Source organism: Mesoplodon bidens, assembly GCF_964165515.1.
Source record: "Mesoplodon bidens genome assembly, chromosome: 7".
Lineage (NCBI taxonomy): Eukaryota > Metazoa > Chordata > Mammalia > Artiodactyla > Ziphiidae > Mesoplodon > Mesoplodon bidens.
The window spans coordinates 90,427,105-90,445,393 of NC_138164.1; the positions used below are offsets into that span (position 1 = coordinate 90,427,105).

An 18,289-nucleotide genomic window follows, 5' to 3' on the forward strand; every position below is an offset into this window, starting at 1 on the left:
AACAAAGAAGAGAAAGGGAAAGTTCTCCCAGCAGCCTCAGGAGCAGCGGATTAAATCTCCACAGTCAACCTGATGTACCCTGCATTTGTGGAACACCTGAACAGACAACGAATCGTCCCAAAATTGAATCAGTGGACTATGGGAGGAACTGTAGACTTGGGGTTTGCTTTCTGCATCTAATTTGTTTCTGGTTTATGTTTATCTTAGTTTAGTATTTAGAGCTTATTATCATTGGTAGATTTGTTAATTGATCTGGATGCTCTCTTCCTTTTATATATATATATATATTTTTTCCTTTTTCTAAGTGTGTATGTGTATGCTTCTTTGTGTGATTTTGTCTGTATAGCTTTGCTTTTACCATTCGTCCTAGGGCTCTGTCTGTTTTCTTTTTTTTAGTATAGTTTCTAGCTCTTGTTATCATTGGTAGATTTGTTTTTTGGTTTGGTTGCTCTCTTCTTTCTTTCTTTCTTTCTTTTTTTTTTTTTGCGGAACATGGGCCTCTCACTGTTGTGGCCTCTCCCATTGCGGAGCACAGGCTCCGGACGCATAGGCTCAGTGGCCATGGCTCACGGGCCCAGCCGCTCCATGGCATGTGGGATCCTCCCGTACCGGGGCACGAACCCACGTCCCCTGCATCGGCAGGCAGACTCTCAACCACTGCACCACCAGGGAAACCCTCTCTTCTTTCTTGCTTTCTTTTTTTTATTACTTTTTTATTAAACATTAAAAAAAATTTTTAAATAACTATTTTATTATTATTTTCTCTCTCTCTCTCTTTCTTTTCTTTTTTTTCTTTTTTTTGTGGTACACGGGCCTCTTACTGTTGTGGCCTCTCCCATTGAGGAGCACAGGCTCTGGACGTGCAGGCTCAGCGGCCATGGCTCACGGGCCTAGCCGCTCTGAGGCATGTGGGATCTTCCCAGACCGGGGCATGAACCTGTGTCCCCTGCATCGGCAGGCGGACTCTCAACCACTGCGCCACTAGGGAAGCCCTCTCTTTCTTTTTTTTCTCCTCACTTTTCTTCTGAGCCCTGTGGCTGACAGGGTCTTGGTGCTCCAGCTGGGTGTCAGGTCTGAGTCTCTGAGGTGGGGTACTCGAGTTCAGGACACTGGTCCACAAGAGACCTCCCAGCCCCACATAATATCAATGGCGAAAACTCTCCCAGAGATCTCCATCTCAATGCTAAGACCCAGCTCCACTCAATAACCAGCACGCTACAGAGAGGCTGCATAAAATCATAATAAGTTCACAGAAACCCCAAAACACACCACCAGATGCGGTACTGCCAACCAGAAAGACAAGATCCAGCTTCATCTACAAGAACATAGGTGCCAGTATCCTCCACCAGGAAGCCTACACTAGTCACTGAACGATCCATACCCACTGGGGGCAGACACCAAAAACAATGGGAACTACGAACCTGCAGCCTGTGAAACGGAGACCCCAAGCACAGTAAGTTAAGCAAAATGAGAAGACAGAGAAACACATGGCAGATGAAGGAGCAAGGTAAACACCCACGAGACCAAAGAAATGAAGAGGAAATAGGCAGTCTACATGAAAAAGAATTCAGAATAATGATAGTAAAAATGACCCAAAATCTTGGATATAGAATGGAGAAAACACAGGAAAAGTTTAACAAGGACCTAGAAGAACTAAAGGGCAAACAAACAGTGATAAACAACACAATAAATGAAATTAAAAATTCTCTAGAAGGAATCAATAGCAGAATAACTGAGGAAGAAGAATGGATAAGTGACCTGGAAGATAAAATAGTGGAAATAACTACCACAGAGCAGAATAAAGAAAAAAGAATGAAAAGAATTGAGGACAGTCTCAGAGACCTCTGGGACAACATTAAATGCACCAACATTCAAATTATAGGGGTCCCAGAAGAAGAAAAGATAAAAAAAGGGGCTGAGAAAATATTTGAAGAGACTATAGTTGAAAACTTCTCTAATATGGGAAAGGAAATAGTCAATCAAGTCGAGGAAGCACAGACAGTCCCATACAGGATAAATCCAAGGAAAAACATGCCAAGACACATATTAATCAAACTATCAAAAATAAAATACAAAGAAAATATATTAAAAGCAGCAAGGGAAAAGAAACAAATAACATACAAGGGAATCCACATAAGGTTAACAGCTGATCTTTCAGCAGAAACTCTGCAAGCCAGAAGGGAGTGGCAGGACATATTTAAAGTGATGAAGGGAAAAACCTACGACCAAGATTACTCTACCCAGCAAGGATCTCATTCAGATTTGACGGAGAAATTAAAACTTCTACAGAAAAGCAAAAGCTAAGAGAATTCAGCACCACCAAACCAGCTTTACAACAAATGCTAAAGGAACTTCTCTAGGCAGGAAACACAAGAGAAGGAAAAGACCTACAATAACAAACCCAAAACAATTCAGAAAATGGTAATATCAATATCAATAATTACCTTAAATGTAAATGGATTAAATGCTCCAACCAGAAGACATAGACTGGCTGAATGGATACAAAAACAAGATCCATATATCTGCTGTCTACAAGAGACCCACTTCAGACCTAGGGACACATACAGACTGAAAATGAGGAGATGGAAAAAGATATTCCACGGAAATGGAAATCAAAAGAAAGCTGGAGCAGCAATTCTCATCAGACAAAATGGACTTTAAATAAAGACTATTACAAGAGACAAAGAAGGACACTACATAATGATCAAGGGATCAATCCAAGAAGATATAACAATTGTAAATATTTATGCACCAAACATAGGAGCACCTCAATACATAAGGCAAATACTAACAGCCATAAAAGGAGAAATCGACAGTAACACAATCATAGTAGGGGACTTTAACACCCCACTTTCACCAATGGACAGATCATCCAAAATGAAAATAAATAAGGAAACACAAGCTTTAAATGATACATTAAACAAGATGGACTTAATTGATATTTATAGGACATTCCATCCAAAAACAACAGAATACAATTTCTTCTCAAGTGCTCATGGAACATTCTCCAGGATAGATCATATCTTGGGCCACAAATCAAGCCCTGGTAAATTTAAGAAAATTGAAATCACATCAAGTATCTTTTCTGATCATAGCACTATGAGACTAGATATGAATTATAGGGAAAAAATCTGTAAAAATATAAACACATGGAGGATAAACAACACACTACTAAATAACCAAGAGATCACTGAAGAAATCAAAGAGGAAATAAAAAAATACCTAGAATCAAATGACAATGAAAACATGACGACCCAAAACCTATAGGATGCAGAAAAAGCAGTTCTAAGAGGGAAGTTGATAGCAATACAATCCTACCTCAAGAAACAAGAAACATCTCAAATAAACAACCAACCTGGGCTTCCCTGGTGGCGCAGTGGTTAAGAACCTGCCTGCCAATGCAGGGGACACGGGTTCGAGCCCTGGTCCGGGAAGATCCCACATGCCGTGGAGCAGCTGGGCCCGTGGGCCACAACTGCTGAGCCTGCACGTCTGGAGCCTGTGCTCCGCAACAAGAGAGGCCGCGACAGTGAGAGGCCTGTGCACCGCGATGAAGAGTGGTCCCCACTTGCCACAACTAGAGAAAGCCCTCGCACAGAAACGAAGACCCAACACAGCTAAAAATAAATTAATTAATTTAAAAAAAAAAAAAAAAAAAAAAAAACAACCAACCTTACACCTAAAGCAGTTAGACAAAGAAGAACCCAAAAAACCCAAAGTTAGCAGAAGGAAAGAAATCATAATGATCAGATCAGAAATAAATGAAAAAGAAATGAAGGAAACGATAGCAAAGATCAATAAAACTAAAAGCTGGTTCTTTGAGAAGATAAACAAAATTGGTAAATCATTAGCCAGACTCATCAAGAAAAAGAGGGAGAAGACTCAAATCAATAGAATTAGAAACAAAAAAGGAGAAGTAACAACTGACACTGCAGAAATACAAAGGATCATGAGAGATTACTACAAGCAACTATATGACAGTAAAATGGACAACCTGGAAGAAAGGGACAGATTGTTAGAAAAGCACAACCTCCTGAGACTGAACCAGGAAGAAATAGAAAATATAAACAGACCAATCACAAGCACTTAAATTTAGACTGTAATTAAAAATCTTCCAACAAACAAAAAATCAGGAACAAATGACTTCACAAGTGAATTCTATCAAACATTTAGAGAATAGCTAATACCTATCCTTCTCAAACTCTTCCAAAATACAGCAGAGGGAGGAACACTCCCAAACTCATTCTATGAGGCTACCATCACCATACCAAAACCAGAAAAAGGTGTCATAAAAAAAGAAAACTACAGGCCAATATCATTGATGAACATAGATGCAAAAATCCTCAACAAAATACTAGCAAACAGAATCCAAAAGCACATTAAAAGGATCATACACCATGATCAAGTGGGGTTTATCCCAGGAATGCAAGGATTCTTCAGTGTATGCAAATCAATCAATGTGATACACCATATTAACAAATTGAAGGAGAAAAACCATATGATCATCTCAATAGATGCAGAAAAAGCTCTTGACAAAACTCAACACCCATTTATGATAAAAACCCTCCAGAAAGTAGGCATAGAGGGAACTTACCTCAACATAATAAAGGCCATATATGACAAACCCACAGCCAACATCATTCTCAGTGGTGAAAAACTGAAACCATTTTCTCTAAGATCAGGCACAAGACAAGGTTCTCCACTCTCACCACTATTATTCAACATAGTTTTGGAAGTTTAGCCACAGCAATCAGAGAAGAAAAAGAAATAAAAGGAATTCAAATTGGAAAGAAGTAAAGCTGTCACTGTTTGCAAATTACATGATACTATATGTAGAGAATCCTAAAGATGCTACCAGAAAACTACTAGAGCTAATCAATGAATTTGGTAAAGTAGCAGGATACAAAATTAATGCACAGAAACCTCTTGCATTCCTATACACTAATGATGAAAAATCCAAAACAGAAATTAAGGAAACACTCCCATTTACCAGTGCAACAGAAAGAATAAAATACCTAGGAATAAACCTACCTAAGGAGACAAAAGGCTTGTATGCAGAAAACTATAAGACACTGATGAAAGAAATTAAACATGATACAAACAGATGGAGAGATGTACCATGTTCTTGGATTGGAAGAATCAACACTGTGAAAATGACTATACTACCCAAAGCAATCTGCAGATTCAGTGTAATCCCTATCAAACTCCCAATGGAATTTTTCACAGAACTAGAACAAAAAATTTCATTATTTGTATGGAAACACAAAAGACCCTGAGTAGCCAAAGCAATCTTGAGAAAGAAAAATGGAGCTGGAGGAATCAGGCTCCATGACTTCAGACTATACTACAAAGCTACAGTAGTCAAGACAGTATGGTACCGGCACAAAACAGAAAGATAGATCAATGGAACAGGATAGAAAGCCCAGAGATAAACGCACGCACATATGGGCACCTTAACTTTGATAAAGGAGGCAAGAATATACAGTGGAGAAAAGACAGCCTCTTCAGTAAGTTGTGCTGGGAAAACTGGACAGCTACATGTAAAAGAATGAAATTAGAACACTCCCTAACATCATACACAAAAATAAACTCAAAATGGATTAAAGACCGAAATGTAAGGCCAGACACTATAAAACTCTTAGAGGAAAACATAGGCATAAAACTCTATGCCATAAATCATCCTGTTTGACCCACCTCCAAGAGAAATGGAAATAAAAACAAAAATACACAGATGGGACCTAATGAAACTTCAAAGCTTTTGCACAGCAAAGGAAAGCACAAACAAGACAAAAAGACAGCCCTCAGAATGGGAGAAAATATTTGCAAATGAAGCAACTGACCAAGCAGCCCATGCAGCTCAATATCAAAAAAAGAAACAACACAATCCAAAAATGGGCAGAAGACCTAAATAGACATTTCTCCAAAGAAGATATACAGATTGTCAACAAACACATGAAAGAATGCTCAACATCACTAATGATTGGAGAAATGAAAATCAAAACTACAATGAGGTATCACCTCACACTGGTCAGAATGGCCATCATCAAAAAATCTACAAACGATAAATGCTGGAGAGGTTGTGGAGAAAAGGGAATCCTCTTGCACTGTTGGTGGGAATGTAAATTGATACAGCTACTATGGAGAACAGTATGGAGGTTCCTTAAAAAACTAAAAATACAACTACCATATGACCCAGCAATCCCACTACTGGGCATACACCCTGAGAAAACCATAATTCAAAAAGAGTCATGTACCAAAATGTTTACTGCAGTTCTATTTACAATAACCAGGACATGGAAGTAACCTAAGCATCCATCGATAGATGAATGGATAAAGAAGATGTGGCACGTATATACAATGGAATATTACTCAGCCATAAAAAGAAACAGAATTGAGTTATTTGTAGTGAGGTGGATGGACCCACAGTCTGTCATACAGAGTGAAGTGAGTCAGAAAGAGAAAAACAAATACTGTATGCTAACACATATATATGGAATCTAAAAAAAAAAAAAGTGGTTCTGAAGAACCTAGGGGCAGGACAGGAATAAAGACGCAGATGTAGAGAATGGACTTGAGGACACAGGGAGGGGGAAGGGTAAGCTGGGACGAAGTGAGAGAGTGGCATGGACTTACATATACTACCAATGTAAAATAGATAGCTAGTGGTAAGTAGCCGCATAGCACAGGGAAATCAGCTCGGTGCTTTGTGTCCACCTAAAGGGGTGCGATAGGGAGGGTGGTAGGCAGATGCAAGAGGGAGGAGATATGAGGATATATGTATATGTATAGCTGATTCACCTTGTTATACAGCAGAAACTAACACACCACTGTAAAGCAATTATACTCCAGTAAAGATGCTAAAAAATAATAATAACAATTGGGGCTATTCTGCAAAAGGCCATCCAGCAAGTCACTCAGAATTGCATGACAGGTCCCCTCAAATGGGAACTCAACATAGAGGAACTTGCCCCACTTAGGAATGGAAAATAGACTTTACTCAAATTCCCCAAGCCCCAGGAAATTTTAAATCTGTGTTAGTGTTTGTACCTTTTTCGGGATGGGTGAAAGCATATCCCACCTGGACAGAAAAGAATCTCTGAAGTAGTTAAAGCCCTCATTATGGAAATCACTCCCTAATTTGGATCGTCTAACACCCTTCAAAGTGACAATGGACCGGCTGCTGTCTCTAGCATAACCCAACAAGTGTCTAAAGCATTGTGTACTGATTAGAAACTACATTTATCCTGAGACTACAATCAACAGGAAAAGGTGAGAAAATGAATCATACATTTAAAAAAAGAGCAATGCTAAAGTATGTCGAGACTAACTTCACTTGGGATAAGGCCTTGCCAGTTGCCCAGCTATGGATTAGAGTGGATTCCAGAAGCAAGCTTAAATTAAGCCCCTTTGAAATTTTGTGTGGCAGGCTTTTCCAGGTGTCTACCCAGGCAGAAGAATCCAGTGATGTTTTAAAAGGACCTACTACTGCTAATTATGTCAAAATTATAGCCACTATACCAACCTCTGTTTTTAAGTGTGCTTCCAATAGGTCTGCCAATCCACCTGAAGTACCCCTGGACCCTATTCAACCCAAACACCTCATCCTCCTCAAAAGCTGGAAAGAGCAAGGACATGACCATCAGTTGGCTGTGAAGTGGACAGGATGGGGCCATATGAGGTCTTGCTAACAACTCAGTTATGAGTGAAAGCAGCTGGGGTTAAGCCATGGATTCACCACACCCGTGAAGGCAGAACCCACAACATCAAAGCACCAAGGAGAGTCTCTAAGCTAGAGGAAACTATAGTAGACAGTGGACTTGTGAGCCTCTGAAGATTTAAAATTTCTGTTCAAATAAAGATAATAAAAGCAAAAAAAAAAAATAAATAAATAAATAAATAAAATAAAATAGAGGCTTCATAGTATTCCACCTATTTAGAGTTCTCAATTACTATACAGATTATCAATATGCAAGGACGTAATTATGCAAAATTAGGGAAACATCTAAAAAAAGCATTTTGTAATTTCTTTTTTTTTTGCCGTACGCGGGCCTCTCACCATCGCGGCCCCTCCCATTGAGGAGCACAGGCTCCGGACGCGTAGGCCCAGCGGCCACGGCCCATGGGCCCAGCCGCTCCGCGGCACGCGGGATCCTCCCGGACTGGGGCATGAACCCGCGCCCCCTGCATAGGCAGGCGGACTCCCAACCACTGCGCCATCAGGGAAGCCCCATTTTGCAATTTTAACATGAAGATTCTCCTCTAGCTCATAAAGAACTACGCACCTGAGAGCACTCAATGAATACCTATTTTGACTGCCTCTACTTTAGGACAATGCAAATATTTTTATAGAAGTCATGATTTCATCTTAATTTATAGGTACATATTATAATAACAGGGGAGTCTCTGAATATTTACAATGGTATGTATTTAATAGATGCTTAGTACTTTAACATTGTAATAAATATTTACAGTATTTATATTAATAACACTGTATTTTAAGATGGACAAATCAAAGTTTAGAGGAGACATGGGAGAGTATACCACAGACTTTATCCTAGTAATAATAAATGACCAAGAGCATTATATTCTTAAAAAGTATATTATATTAATATATATCAATCATTTCCTGTCCCTACTTATACCCCCATCTAAAAGAAACTGCCAGGTTTTCTCTCAGTTTCCATGTGTTGGAGACATTCCATCCTTCCCTTAGAATTTGGACCAATTGCTCTTTCATTCTGCTACACTGATCAGGTAATCTCTGAAAATGTCCTTTTTTCTTCTGTGATGGGTCTCCTGTTTCCTAGATCCCATGATTTCCTCTTGGTTTACTCCCTTGTCTTGATAAAGCAACCTTTCTACTACTCCTTGATAAAGGAGGCAGATATGGTATATTTTTTGAGACCCTGCTTGTCTGAAAATATGTTTATTCTACCAATACTCAACAACTTCTTTGGGTAAATACCATACAATTCTGCTTTGGAACCTTTGAAGGCATGGTTCTATTATCTTCTACCTCCAGTGCTGCCAATGAAAAGTCTGAAGTCATTATGTTGCCATTCTCATTTTGGATCCTTCTTCTGTGACCTACTTTTTTTTCTCCCACCAAGGGTTTTATAATCTTCTCTTTAAGTGTAGTATGAAATTTCATAATGATATGCACTGGTGTTAGGCAAAACAAACTTAGATCCTTCAGTTCTGGGTTACTTTCCTGCATTATTTCTTTGGTCATTTGCTTTCCTTCCATCTTCTCTGTTCTCTCTGAAACTCACCAGACCTCTTAAACTGACCCCTCATTTTCTTCCTTTCCTGTTTTCCATCTTCTTGTCTTTTGGTTCTACTTTCTCAGATCATCTCGATATTATCTTCCAACTTTTCCATTGTACTTTTTCATGTCTACTAATATATTTATTTTAAGGGTTCTCTTTTATTCTAGGAATATTTCTTTTTTTAGACTCAATTACTGTTTTGTGGATTAATAAATATATTTCTCTTAACAGTATATTTTCTTAGCTTCTCCAAGTTTTTTTCATTACCCTGTTTGTTTTGTTTGTTTTTTACATTGGAGACTTTCTTCAAATATCCAGTGATCCTTAACTGCTTGTTCATATTTAACAATGAAATACTAAAAAGCTGGCTGAAAGCTTTGTCAACTACAAAATTTTGTCACTATAGTGGTGGGCTTCACTGTGCACTGATCTGGCTGAGCTGTTTCATCGGGAGAGCTTAACTGCAGCAGCTATAGTCTCTTCTCTTGAGCAGGTTAGTTGCCCCATAATGGAATCTTCCATTATGCTGCCTGGATGTTACAAGGCTAACTGTCCTCTTAAGGACTAGGCTGGGAGGCTTCAGAATTCAGTATTTAGACTTCCCAAACTGTTTTCAATACAATACTCTTAGTACTGTGCTGGTAAATTGGGTCTCAAAAAAAAAAAAAAAAAAAAGCCTGATTTGCAGCACTTGGCAATTTCATTAGTGTTAAAAACCCCACCATGGTCAACTCAAGCTACCAGTCATTTAAACCAGCTTACAAAATGACAACAGCTCTAACAACTAGCTCTCCCTGGTACCAGTTGCCTCTAGCACACTACTGAATCTCCCCAACCGCAGTTGCTCCTCAAACTCTCCAAAGTAATTCTCCAATCTTCTGCCAAATAGAAGACAGGGAGTGCCTATTTATGCAGGGTAGGGGAAAGAATCTGGATATGCAACAGCTTCCTATATAAACCTTCTAGTTTTTGGCTTCAGTTGGGCACCTTACTTCTAGAGGCACATGATGCTTGCAATTCCTGATTATTTCTGTATCTTCAACTTGGGTTTCTACTTTCTCTCATTTGCTAAGTAAACTACTAATTTTCCATATGGCTCCCACTTTTAAAACTTAATTTTTAGTTTCTTCTCCCTACTTCCTCATCCTTGTGGATTTATTAATGTCATTTATTGCAGTTTCAGAAGGAAATAGAAGGGAATGTATAGGTTCAATCTGATATGCTTAACCAGAAGCCCTGACCTAGCAATATTTGAACTTGCAAAGAGTCTGAATTTACTCATTGTTAATCATTCATTAATTTAATAAGATTTAATGAGCTCCTACTATGTGGCAGATACTCTTTTGGGCTCATATTAGTGAAAATGTTACTCTTTTTATGGAATTCACAGTCTACCAGGAAGTTATTCGCTATTATTTGCATCTGGATTAACAAGTCTGAAAACCCTCTCTGAAAAAATGTATATTGTGGAAAATCAAAATAAAACCACCTGTTAATGCTTTAATATACCAAAAACTAAGTAAATTATTCTGGTTAATACTATGTTAACACTATGACTCTAGGAGCAAACTAAATAAATAAATTATTCTTCCTAACACTATGATAATAGCAGCATAACTATACTTTTATCTGGACTAAACTATGATTAAATCATAGTAGAAAATATTCTCTATCATGAGAATTTAGGTCTCTATGCTCCAAATTGTACTTAAAAAAAAATAAGACAGATGATAGCATGATTGCAGAGCACCGAAAAACAGTAGGCCATTATGAAGAGTAATGATCCCTTTTAGTACAGGTGGAATTAGAATGCTCCTCGGGAAAACACTTGAGATATCTATGCAGCATAATCCTCAGCAACAGTTCAACATTAATATTTTGTTATACTATATATCAGTGGTTCTCCAACACCAGTCTGTAAACAAGTACTGATCCATGACAAAAATCTCACTAGTCCATGGCAAAAAATGTCAATATAAAGTCATCAAATGTGTTCTCTTGTAAAGGACTGTCCTTTATCTGATATTACATCCTTAATATACTTTTGGTGTTAAAGCGCTATCTTTTATAAAATGAAAGTGATGATAGATGGTATTGTTTTTTTTTTTTTTTTTTTTTTTTGCGGTACGCGGACCTCTCACTGTTGTGGCCTCTCCCGTTGCGGAGCACAGGCTCCGGACGCACAGGCTCAGCAGCCATGGCTCACGGGCCCAGCCGCTCCGCGGCATATGGGATCCTCCCAGAACGGGGCACGAACCCGTATCCCCTGCATCGGCAGGCGGACTCTCAACCACTGCGCCACCAGGGAGGCCCTGTTTATTTTTTAATGTCCTTATCTGTTAAGAAGCTGACAATTCTATCCCGTTTCGCCAATACTTTGTTTGAAATTTTTTTTTTTTTTTTTTTTTTGCGGTATGCGGGCCTCTCACTGTTGTGGCCTCTCCCATTGTGGAGCACAGGCTCCGGACATGCAGCCTCAGCAGCCATGGCCCATGGGCCCAGCCGCTCCGCGGCATGTGGGACCCTCCACATGTGGGATCGGGGCACGAACCTGTGTCCCCTGCATCGGCAGGCGGACTCTCAACCACTGCGCCACCAGGGAAGTCCTGAAATTTTACTATATGAAATCTAGTTTCTCCATGTACTATCAAGGCTCAGGCAATTATGAGGCTAGTAAAAGAGAGAGGCATTTGGATTATCTAAAATACTAGCAGTTATAGTTAAAAGATCCTGGAACCATAGTTACCTTCATCACTAACTCAAAGAAACACATGACTACATATATTTATGACTACTGTAGGCCCTGTAGAATTCAACAATACATAAATATTGGATTTAGAGCCAATGAAGGACAATTTGAAAGTTGCAGTCTTTGTATAACTGATGTAACTAGAATGGCAGTTCTCATAGATCTAGGAAAAAATATCTTAACAATGTAATGTTGTAGAAATAGTGCTGAAGTAGAATCAAGACAAAGATTTAATTCTGGTTTTGCCACTAATTATAGGGCCTTGAACTACACTGCTTACATTTAGTGGATCTCTATTTCATCACAAAATGAAATGGATGGACTGGCTAATCTCTAACATTTTGATCATCCTAAAAATCTATGCATCAACTCCTTTAAATGGATTGAAAGTTATCAGACAATCCTGACAACTGCTACTCATCAATATTTTGGATAAATTATATCATATGTTTCTTGAGAGAAGGTTCAACACCTTAGAGAAACAGTCCAAGTTATGCATCTATAGGGTGGGTAGAAGAGGTGAGGGGGGAGATATTTGCTGATAACTGGACTTTAAGAGAAATTTTTTTAAACTAATCTTTTATTGGAGTAGGTGAAAGCATTACAAGAAGGGAGAGATTTGGCTCTAGCATCCTCTTTCCTCTCCCTAGTACTGGGGGACAGGCAAAAGAAAAGAGGAAGGCAAAGCTCTCTTTACATGACTAGTCATAGAACATCAATGGTAAGAAGATAAGTGTTTCATTGTTCAGGTTAAGTTTGGTTTCATTCAATAATGATGGACTCAGCATAATTTCTGGGGTCGGGTGCTAGAAATTAAAGACACTTAGATACAAAACGTTTTTTCTTTTTGGTTCCTCCCTCCCTCTTTCTCTCTCTCCCCCTCTCTTTTTTCCTTCCTATCTACCTACCATGGTGCTTTTTATTTTCTACTTAATGCTATGGTCCCCTGGAATATTCACAGGCCAAAGGCAGACCCTCACAGATGCCTAAGGGCCTCACCACACGACTCAGCACTGGGTTCTACCTCCTACAAGCTGTTAGACCTATGTATTATGTCCTGGATGAAGTTGGTGAAGTCAGTCTCTCCATCCCATGGTTCCTCTGCCCCAACCTATGGCAGGTGGGTAACTCTAAAGGACTGCAACTGCCAGGCAGGGATGCAACTCAGTACCTGGATTGGGGACTCACTCCCTGCCAAGGCACCTACCTAATGTGCCGGGCCACTGCCAACCTGGGACAGAGGATGCTGCAGGGCACATGTACTCAGCTCAGACCCTCCCTGCTACATCTAGGCCTCCACCTGTGTTAAAGGGCAACAAGAGAACACAGGCCTCTACCCACCAATGTGACCCAGTCGACTCACAGCAGTGGCAAGACAGGAGCAGGGAGGCTAAGGCTGTGCCGGGCCGAGGGCACCGAAGGGTAGAAGAGTCAGCAGCCAAGAATGGTTCCTGGTAGGCAGTAGGAGGCAGGAGAACGCTGGAGTTGAGGCTTCAAGCCCCAGCACATGCTCCATTTTCTCATCAGACTTAATTTAGAAAACATATATTCAAATATAAAAGTTTAAAAAGGGGCTTCCCTGGTGGCACAGTGGTTAAGAATCTGCCTGCTGATGCAGGGGACATGGGTTTGAGCCCTGGTCCGGGAAGATCCCACATGCTGTGGAGCAACTAAGCCTGTGCGCCACAACTACTTAGCCTGCGCTCTAGAGCCCACGAGCCACAACTACTGTAGCCCATGCCTAGAGCCCGTGCTCTGCAACAAGAGAAGCCACCACAATGAGAAGCCGGCACACCGCAATGAAGAGTAGTCCCCGCTCGCCGCAACTAGAGAAAGCCTGCACACAGCAACAAAGACCCAACGCAGCCAAACATAAATTAAATAAATTAATTAATTTAAAAAAAAAAGTTAAGACAGTGACCACAGAATATTAAACCTGAAACTCAAGGCTCCTCTGGGCTTTATGCAACTGTACTGGTTACATTCCCATGAAGCTGGCCCAGGCCTCTGCTGAGAGTGGTCTTTTTGTGGGAGGTGAATGTACTTTTCTTGGGAAATGTTCAGCTCCACCCTTGATTACCAAGAATCCCTTCAGAGACGCACAAATATTTTCCACTGGCCACCCCAGTGGAACATGTCCCCAACGCCTTCTCTTGAGTTGGACATCCCATCACTTGACAGTTCCTGCTCTTCCACTAACCTCCACATGCCTTCACGTGGAGCCAAGGAACCACTATGTTCTCAATTCTGCACGCTTCCAGGGCCATATAGCATTAGAACAAGCATAATATACACTTCAAGCTCCACTGGAACAGATTACTCCAAAAACTTTCCTCCTTGAAATTTCTAGACTAGCACTGGGCATCAGTCTATACGTTCTTGGTATACACTTCAAAACTTCAAGAAACATATGTCAAGTTCTCCCACATGAACTTATCACATTTTACTGGCAACACCACAGTGGACCTTCAGGTTTCAATAGCATCTCAAGCATCCATCTAAAAAACAAGATGGAGGTTTCCCCTTTTTGTACCCCAATTTTTACACGATTTTCCTGTAGACTCCTTCACTTAGATTCATGAGGGGAAGTGCATCTCTCTCCACTAGGGATGTAAGAGAAAAATCTCTCTTAATGAACTTTCACTCCCAAAACATCAGTGGGCATAACTTCTCCTCCGCAATCATTTTCATATATATACTGGGAAGAGGATGATGGGGTGATTGTATGGTAACAGGGCCAGTTCTATCATGTTCCTGTGAAGAGGGAGCTGCCCCCCTCCATTTCTGTGAGGTCACGGATTCCTCTCCTAGAATGTGGTGACACTTGTCACCTTTTATTTTCAGTTTTGGATCTTGGCCACAATTCTAAGACACAGAAAAAAACCCACACAAACCCATCCACTCTGCTACAAAATTAAATCAGTTACTTGATAAAACTGAACATTTAACTAGCAACTTAAATGTTAAAACATGCTCATAAATTTTACCTCAAAAAGCAAACAAAAGATCTGTCAAATACTGAACTCTATTTAATAATGCTCATGATGTAATATGTTAAGGGTGAAGTGTACGGATGACTGCAATTTACTTTGAAATGCATATAATAAAAAAGGGGTGGAGAAACATATGATAAAGCAAATAGGTAAAATATTAATTGTAGAATCTAGGTGGTAGGTGTATGATTATTTATGATACAGTTCTCTCAACATTCCTGTATGTTCAAAAATTTTCATTAAAAAATGCTGGAGAGGGCTTTCCTGGTGGCGCAGTGGTTGAGAGTCCGCCTGCCGACGCAGGGGGCACGGGTTCGTGCCCCGGTCTGGGAAGATCCCACATGCCACGGAGCGGCTGGGCCCGTGAGCCATGGCCGCTGAGCCTGCGCGTCTGGAGCCTGTGCTCCGCAATGGGAGAGGCCACAACAGTGAGAGGCCTGCGTACCGCAAAAAAAAAAAAAAAAAAAAAAAAAAGCTGGGGAAAACATAAATAAATAAAATAAAATAAATGCTCATTACTTTGGGCATTGATAACAAGCTGATGAAGGAGACCAATATTTTACCCTTAAAATTCAAAATGATCTCAGATAAAGTTGGACAGACGAATGCAACTAAACAGGTAAAAAAAAAACTCATTAGATGAAAATATACTAATATATATATATATATATATAAAATCAGGATATGTATATATATCCTGATTATTTTCTTTTAGCACCTTCAATTCTTCTTCCATTTTAGTATTAGCTTGAGTCTGTTGCTGAAGTAACTGCTGCAATTGTTGGAAAGAAATGATGATGTCCTATAAAAAAGTATAAATACGACATATTAATTGAAAAAGTTTTAAGGCAGTAGGTATGTTTCTAAACTCATTCTTAAAAATATATTTTGTAGTTTCTTATTATCTTTACAGTTTAATTTCAATGCCATAATAAACAATATACTGAAATAAACTAATGACATATTTTATTAATTTAATATTTAACATAATTTGTATTACATGATTTCTTACAAAGTATTATTTCTAAGAGGTCCTCAAATAATTAACAAAGTTTTTGAAATGGACCACGAATTCTGTGACACTACTGAAAAATGTAAAGAATTCAAAACTAAAACTTTTGTTGGTTTTCCCCCCAAATGGTAAATATTATCACTACTAAAATATATCACTGCTGGTGGGCTAGGATGGCAATGGTATGCATTCAGAATCAAACAGAGGAAAAGCAGAAGAGAAAAAAAAAGAAACAGGAGAAATTTTCTTTCACATATCTTTTTTTAGAATAGAATAAGTATAAATATCAAATAAATGCAAATGAGAGTATAATGTCCTGTAAATGCATGCTCTAAGCATACATACATTTAAATAATTATCTGCTAGTGGTCCAAACTAAGGAAAAAAACTAATTTATTTTTATTCTTTTTATTTTATTTATTTATAAAATATTTTAATGTAATCTTTTTTCCAGTTTTATTGAGATATAATTGCCATATAACATGTAAGCTTATGGTGTACAACGTGATGATCTGATACACATATTTATTGTGATATAATTAACACAATAAGGTTAAAATCTCTATCACCACACATAATCACCAAGTTTTTTGTATGTGGTGGGTGAGAACATTTAAGACTCTCCGTATAAAATAAATAAGCTACAAGGATATATTGTACAGCACAGGGAATATAGTCAATATTTTATAATAACTTTAAATGGAGTATAATCTATAACAATTTTGAACCACTATGTTGTACACTTGAAACTAATATAACATTGTAAATCAACTATACCTCAACTAACTAAATAAATACTTTAAAAATAATATGTCTTCGGAGTCTCATAAAAAAAAATCTACTCTCTTAGCAATTCTCAAATATATGATACAGTATTTTTAACTAAAGTCATCGTGCTATACATTCCATCCCCAGAACTAACTCATCTTACAACTGGAAGTTTGTATCTTTTGATGAACATCTCCCCATTTCTCCTCTGATTTATTTTTTAATGGGAGTATAGGTGAGACCTGGTTAAAAGAGGTACACATGTATCCATTCAATATACACCAACTGAGTGCTTACTATGTGCTAGGAATTGACCTAGGCATGATTCCATTTGTTACTTAACTTAGTTTATTTCCCACATTGTATTTGGTTTTTAAAATATTTACTGGCTTCCAAATTATCTTATGATTGCTTGCCTGTTTTTCTTCTTGAATATGGGTAATCTCTTCATTAATCTTTTTATTTAATTCCAATTCCTAAAAAATGTGAATAATTTTAAAGTTATGATACAAAATTCAGCAAATTATACATTCAATTCAGTGCTTAACAAATTTGGGAGTGTGATGACCTATTATTACTCCAGAGAACCAATGTTTGTTTACTGTTGAAGCAGTGACTCTAGTGAACTGAAGATGGTGTTAGATACCCAGTACAGGCTGGTGCAAACTTATAAACATTAATGTTAGAAACTATAGAATTTCTCATCTCCAAAAGCTTTCCTGAGGATACCATTATACCAGAAGATTACCTGATACCATATTAAAGTGAAAATAAAGTGGTTATAGCTAAATTTTATTATCCTAAAGTTTTGTTGATAATGCCAAAAATTATCTAGCAATTTTTTTTAAATTTGTAAAATCTTTTTTACTATATATATTAACTCTACAAAAAAGGAACGTTTTTGTATTATAATCCTCTTATTTGTTTATATATCTCATAAATTTTACAAAAATGTTCATTTTATAAACATGAATATATTTAATTAAATACCATTTTGAGTCTTTCTTGAAGTTCTTGAAATTTTTGTTCTTTAATTGTTAAACTGATGTTTTCTTCTCCCATCTTATGTTGTTGACATGTGACCTTGGTCTTTATCAAGTCTGAGGTTACTTTTTTAAGTTCCTTAATGTAAGAAACATCAAACAGATAATTCAGTACATGTTTCATCAAAGCAAGGCACTTTTCTGACAGTTTTAAAGTTCATTTTAAACCTATCACTATAATTTACTATATTTCATATATTAAGATACTACTAGTTGCCCATCAAGGTTCTTTTTCCCTAGTTTCCTTGCAAGATAATTAGCCAATGCTATTTGTAGTTATGGAATAGGCAAACGCAATGACACAAAGATAGAATGCATGATCTTTGTTCTCAAAAAGAATACACGAACTAAATGAACTAACCAACCAGAAGCAGGGTGTTTTCACTGATGACTTATTCAACAAAAATCTTTTAAGATAAATACATGATATAAAAGATTATCAATTCCCAAGTTAT

General features: G+C 38.2%; 1 protein-coding gene across 1 annotated transcript in view; it reads right to left on the reverse strand.

Moving 5' to 3' along the window:
• CCDC73 (coiled-coil domain containing 73) overlaps positions 1 to 18,289 on the reverse strand; it is a 137,823-nt gene that overhangs the window by 23,263 nt on the left and 96,271 nt on the right. The window contains exons 10-12 of the mRNA XM_081240508.1: positions 17,782 to 17,913; positions 17,208 to 17,267; positions 15,709 to 15,813 (exon numbers count right to left, since the gene is read on the reverse strand). Coding sequence (XP_081096634.1) covers positions 15,709 to 15,813; positions 17,208 to 17,267; positions 17,782 to 17,913 — 297 coding nt within the window. The remainder of the gene's footprint in view (positions 1 to 15,708; positions 15,814 to 17,207; positions 17,268 to 17,781; positions 17,914 to 18,289) is intronic.